At 24.4% G+C, this 6,776-nt stretch overlaps 1 protein-coding gene across 1 annotated transcript; it reads left to right on the forward strand.

Moving 5' to 3' along the window:
• Positions 1–1,286: 1,286 nt before the first annotated feature.
• Positions 1,287–5,838, forward strand: LOC112691066. Its single transcript, XM_025565198.1, has 7 exons — positions 1,287–1,405; positions 2,720–2,868; positions 4,498–4,755; positions 4,834–4,918; positions 5,057–5,104; positions 5,362–5,471; positions 5,541–5,838. Exons 1-7 carry the CDS (start codon positions 1,358–1,360, stop codon positions 5,710–5,712), a joined length of 870 nt encoding a protein of 289 aa, XP_025420983.1. The 5' UTR covers positions 1,287–1,357; the 3' UTR covers positions 5,713–5,838.
• Positions 5,839–6,776: the final 938 nt, after the last annotated feature.

Below are 6,776 nucleotides of genomic sequence, written 5' to 3' on the forward strand. Positions count from 1 at the left end.
AATGGAAATATCTACCCCATGGGTTAATCCAAATTTATCTTTTTTTTTTTAGGAAGGATGATTAGATGAGATTTGGTAAGGCTCATATTAAGGAAAAGGACCAAATTTTCTTCATGGCACACCCCATACAAAATTCCTGCGCACGCTTATGTATGTATAAATACTTTATATATATAAACAAATAAATGCGTAGCCCTGGAGTATTATTATGTATAATGTACGATCGATTTTAAACTGAATATTCATCGTGAGGTACATACAAAGTTCATAAAATCATGATTCTATAAAAATAAAATAAATAATATTTATTTTATATTTGTATATTATATCATTTATTTTCTACTTTAATCAACTAAGTCGCACTCTAGTTACGTACAGACTATTTGAAAAAAAAGAAAAACGATTACAAATATAAGTTTATATTATACAAATTATACAATAAATATTTTATTACATTTTATTTAAAAATGTACACATTTGAGTTGAAAACAAACGCATCAATCAAATTTAAAAAAATAAATGGATTATGCGAGTATTTTTTTTTTTAAGTTAATTAATATATACAATAATTATATTTTCTATATATTTAGTATAGTAAATAAATTAATAATATATGAGTTCAAATTTTTACGATGTGTAATTTTTTTAGATTCTGAGTGTAACGAATGAAGAAGTGCTTTTTTTTCTCTTAACACTATTATTGGATAAAAACGTTACAATATAACCTATGGTGTTCTAAATCAATGTAAAACTAATACATTTACATTTACACAGAATATAAAAATGTATTTAAATTTAACATTTATTGATATTTTTTTTTGTGTTTAAAATAGAGTAATAATATTATTTTTATTATTAGTATTTGTATTTAAGGGCAAGTGATTTAATTAACTCCCAAAAAATTGAATGGTTTATCTTTGCCTATAACAATATCAAATTTTTTTTTAATAATCAAAAATAACCGGTATTTTACAGAATCAATATTAACCGGTTCTAGAACCTTTTTTTTTTTCCATAAAACCGGAATTCATAAAAAAATTAATTTAATAACCTAAATATATACATTAAAATAAACATATTTATTTAATTTTTTTATAATCAGTAAATATGTAATAAATATTAATAAGCAAATTACGTTTTAAAATATTCTAAAATTAATCTGATAATAAACGTAGCATGTAGGATCCTGTCTCCTGTGCAAGATAAAAATATGTGTGCTCCCCACTCACATAGTAATCAATTGACCTATTACAATTATATATTATTAAAATATTGGACGAGCCGACTTGTATTCACGGCCATCAATAAAACAAAAACAACTATAATTCACGTGAATTTGAAAAGAAGTTCTGACAAAATGACTACATTTCTACTACTGATCATTGCACTGGTTCTAATTAACACGGTAAACATTTTCATTTAATAATAAATAATAATAATAAATATCTTCTCAGGTTATTTCGTTTCAAAATTTTAACAATTTAATTAGTAAATATGCATTTATATTCAAAATATTGGTAAGTGTGTACTTTAAATACAGTATATTATTATAAGGCTAATTTGTTGTGTTATTAAAAAATAGCGTTATTTTTATCATACCTACCAAAAAATATATTTATATTAATTTGCATTTCAATTCTATGATAAAATTAAAAATTCTTTTACTTTAAATAGTGAACTAGCATATATAACCGTAAATATAAAATAATAACATTGTTTTAGACTCTGAGTGAAACGAAGAATGTACTAGTTTAGTATTTGTGTACTTTTTTTACCCGTTTCTGTTTAAACGATTTCGAACAGAAAAATTACTACAATCATATCTACTATTAGATATTTCTTATAGGAAATGTAGGTTATTCGGTATTTTAGAACGTTCGCTTTATAAATTATCCAACTGTTTAATTGCGACAAAAACAAACGAAAAATTATAAGAAAACAATAAAATTACGGTTTTTGATAAAATCGTGTCCTTTTTTTTTTTTTATTATAACTTAAATAAAAATAATCGTAGGGGCATGAAATGTTCACATAAGAATTTTTTTTTCGAAAATGATACTACATTGGTTTCAAGTTTAAAGACCAATACAGCAATACCATTTCTCATACCTGTATTTTACCCAGTAGTGGTGTTTCATTCGATCAGAAGTCTTGCTGTTTTCTTATTTTAAAACTGTCAAAAATACGTAAATTTAATATTATTTATTTATATATAACAGGCATGACCCTATAGTATACAGTAATTATGCCATTAACCAGATAGATAATGATAAAAAGGTAAAAAAAACACAGGTTAAAGTTTAAAATAAATATTAATAATTAGAACATAATTACATTTATAACAACGATAATAATATAAATATTTCTAATATTATAGATAAAGTACACTCAAATGTATTTAAATTATTAACTTTACAAATTTATAGCAATTTATTTATACATATATCAATAAACAACTATATCTAGCAGTTGTTTATTTAATTTCCAGCTTATTGTAATCTGCTGTAATTCTATATATTATATATATAGATAGGTATAGACTAGAAGTCGGTAATTTATTAAAGAATTGTGGTGATTCTAATGTAACATTCTAACCTATTATTAGTAAATCTATTTTATTACATCAGTTATTTTGAGTTTGTAGTTAATTATAACTTTAATTGAAAGGATTAAAAATAGTTTAAGCTTTATGTTAAATAAGTTTATTTTTATTTTACAGGTTCATTGTATCAATTCAATTAAACGAAAAAAAAATAATTTAAGCTCGGAAGATCATTCATTAGTTTCAAAAAATAATCGCTATATATTACCAGAAATTCCAGTGTACACAACTTCCATTTCAATATTAGAAAATATGGAATATAAAATGTAGGTTAATTAATGATTTATGTACCTTTCAGGTTAATCTAATACTGTCACTCAAAGGTTCCCAACCAGGGTGCCGCGGCACTATAGAGTACTACGGCACTTTAGGGTACCGCGAACTTAAATTTAGGGTGCCGCGAAAATATTTGAAATATATATTTATTTTTAAACGCCTTCATGAAAAATATAGCACTGGGATTAATAAAACAGATTATACTCTATGCCTATAGTATAAAACCTATTGTGTATAATTAATTAGGTATATACAATATAACTTAATGTATAAATTTTATAACACATATAATTTTTACATAGTAATACTGAGATAATCAATATATTTCAATTTTCATACTGGTTCGATCACTATCGATTTAATGTGAACGGTTTTAATGCTATTTACGGTGAAATACTTGTGACTTTATCTTATCCTTATTGTTTATTAATGCTAAATAAACCGAAGATACAAAATATACGATATATTACTATTGCGTATTTAGTATAAACTATAGAGTATAGGGCATAGGCTATAGGGTGCCTCCAAATTTTTAGAAAATAATAAAAGGTGCCGTGAGTCAAAAAAGGTTGGGAACCTCTGCTGTAACTTATAGATAACATATAACAATAAATTATTAATGCTTTATTATAGATTTTGAAGTACATAATTATTGTTAAAACCCTAAATTTACTTACATCTATGTCGAATACCTATTGTAATAAGAATACTATCGGGTTTGATTCAAAAATAGGTTGGCAAATTAAAAAATATAAGCTCACAAGAAATTATATTAGCATATTATATTAAAATTGGTATAAAATTAGCTTAAAATAATAACTTAATCATACATTGTAAACGATCAGTTTACTTATTATAATATGCAGTGGCGGTTTTACGGGGGGGGGGGGGGGGGGGGGGAACCACCCACCCCTTGAGCCATGTAAAAAGTAAAAATATGAAAGAGCAATTTACTAAAAATCGTTTTGTCCATAATTTTTTGTCAAAACTGTTTACTATTTACAAAAATGTTTTCTCCTATAGAAGTTTGTCTGTTAATGAAGTATGAATAAAAAATTAATTTTTGTTTTAATTTTTTTATTGATACCTATATTTTTATGTTATGCCGTTATGGTCTAAAGTTTATAGAACTTAAAATTACTTAACTCTCTTAATTTTGTTATTCCTTATTATATATTAATTTATTGTAGCTGTAGTATACAAATAACTATATAAAGCTTACTTCACATTGTCATATGTGTTATTAAACTGCCAAAGAGATATTATTATGATTTATTTCTGTCAACTTGTTGCTATAGATTCTAAAATCAGTATTATGCCAAAATCGATTGATAATAGATTCGTTTTTTTGTTTCAAATGTATTAGATATTCCACATTTATATTTATAACACTATAAATTCTAAAGGGCAGTTTTTATCATCACTTATTTTTTTTTAATTAAACTGCAATCTTAAGTACTATACTAAAACCTCAGCAACATCATTCCGATTCTTATACATTTATTCTTTATTTTTTGGTATTTATTTTATGGGCATCAATTCAACTAACTTACAGTATAATTTTCTCAGTTAGTTATCTATATACCTATTTTTATTTTTTTATAATTATGTCTGTTTAGAATTGATAATGTTTTTAAAAACTCAAATGGAAGGGTAATTTTTCCGACAAATAATTTAGAAAATGTTGAATATTCGATATTTAAAAGCAATAACAAAATTGGTTTAGAATCGCCACAAATTAAATCTTTACCAGTTTTAAACGCAATCGAAACAAGAAGGGAAGAAAATTTTGATCTTGAATTAGAACCAAGACCACATGACATTGAAAATTGTTCAAAAAACTTGACTTTTTGCGAAAAAATTCAAAATTATCCAAGGTATAAAAATGTTATATAATTTATTTTGAACCTATTTAAATATTAATCTAATTTAAATTATATTTATTTTGTTATTAGAAAAAAAATACTTAAGTTATTAACTAATGAAAAAAACTTAATGTTTTCAATTTTAATTGACAAACATTCTGCAACGAATTATAACGTACGTAATAACAATTATTATAGTTATATTAAATAGTTAATCTTAGTGAATTCATTATTTTATATATGTCATAATTAAATTAAGGTACTATGCTTGATTTTTATAATATTTTATTAATTTTTAGTGTTTATATTTTAGATATCTTCGTTGAATAATATGAATTTGAAGAATATGTGTTTTTCTAAAGTAAGAACCTATCTAATTTTTTATTTTTTCCTAAAATATTATATTATATTCTAAAATGTCATGATTTTCACTATTTGAACTTGAGTTTGTCGAGATCACTGAGTGAAAATCTATAATGTAGACATATTATATTAAAAATAAATATAAAATATTTTTTTTACGTAGTTTACTATTTTGTTTCGTATATTTGAATCCACGAAAAATCGCTAATTTATCCATCATATTTATGTTTTTTAATTATTACTAATATTTACTAGGAATTTGTGATTTATCCAGAAGTAGCTCTCAATCATAATGGAAAATGGCGTTACATTGTACAAGATGGTAACAGTAATTTCAAACAAGGAATAAGTATTATACAATGCAGGTATTTAAATATAAAATATTTTAATTTCTATTTTATTTCAAGTATCAATCGGCTAAATTACTTATTTAGAAAGGTTGGAATGAGCTGTCCATTTACGAAATTATTACCAAACAATATTAAAACATGTTGTGTACAAGAATATATTAATATCAAATTAGTGACCGTTGATACATCAAAAAATATATATTATGAAAAATTTAAACTTCCATGTTGTTGTAAGTGCAAGTATATAGATTCTTAAACATTAATGGACGACGAAAAAGCAGATCATATTTTTTAAGATTCGATGATACCGCAAAATATAATTACAATAATCAGTATATCCGTAGTAATAACATATTAACCATACAAATTTAAAATAGTTATAGAGTGATCAAAATAAAGATTAATTTATACGATTTAAATACGTATTGTTTTTATATCCAACTTAATTTAATCATATATGTTTTTAGCCGAGAGATCTATCATTGCAATTATTTGAATTATAATTATTAATTTTTGCTGTCTTAATCTAACATAAAATTTATATTTAATATCAAGATTAAATATTTTAAGTAATATTATTGTAACAATGAGTTTATAACAATTGTGTGTTAATAAGAAACTTTATATGTTCACGTATTTAAAATTGCTTTATATCAAAATTAATAGAAATGTATTAGTGAACTGTAATAAACACTTGGGGTATAAACAAGTAGGTACCTATGATAACATCGCTGAACAAAAAGTTAGCCATTAATTTTGTGGAACGGATATTTTTCTAAGTATAACAGTAAATTTATCACCGTCATTGATATTGCTGGCATGTGTAGCTGATGTAAAAATCAAAGTTAATATAAATTTATTTCATATATTAAAGTATTAGATACATTAATTAAAAATAATACAGTAATTATTTTCTCAAAATACTTCTTCTTCTACTCCTTTCTCCAAGCTATTTGGAGACGGCTACCCTTATCATAAACCTCCACTCGTCTCAATCATCTACATCCCCTACGCATACACCAACGGCCTCATGTCATTCTTAATCGTATCCAACAATCTCTTTTTTAGTCTTCCTCTTCCTCTTTTCCCTCCGACATTCCATCTCAGTCTATTTTCTCTCATCTCGTTCACTATAGATGGTACACCAATACACCTCTCACATATTCTTCATATTCTACATATTCATATATCTTTTATGTTTTTTATTCTATCTTCTCTTATCTCTCAACTCATCCATCTAAGTATTCTCATTTCCACAACACTTATACTTTGTTCTATTCTCCAGTCAACCCCCAACACTACTAATCATATTGCATAGTT

Source organism: Sipha flava, unplaced genomic scaffold, assembly GCF_003268045.1.
Source record: "Sipha flava isolate LNK unplaced genomic scaffold, YSA_version1 553_pilon_pilon, whole genome shotgun sequence".
Taxonomy (NCBI): Eukaryota; Metazoa; Arthropoda; class Insecta; order Hemiptera; family Aphididae; genus Sipha; species Sipha flava.

Bases quoted from the DNA above. Each gene is read 5' to 3' on its own strand.
- LOC112691066 (XM_025565198.1), top strand. From the start codon at position 1,358: ATGACTACATTTCTACTACTGATCATTGCACTGGTTCTAATTAACACG. The intron at 2,869-4,497 runs GTAGGTTAATTA...ATGTCTGTTTAG, and splicing joins GAAAATATGGAATATAAAAT to AATTGATAATGTTTTTAAAA. The intron at 5,105-5,361 runs GTAAGAACCTAT...AATATTTACTAG, and splicing joins AGAATATGTGTTTTTCTAAA to GAATTTGTGATTTATCCAGA.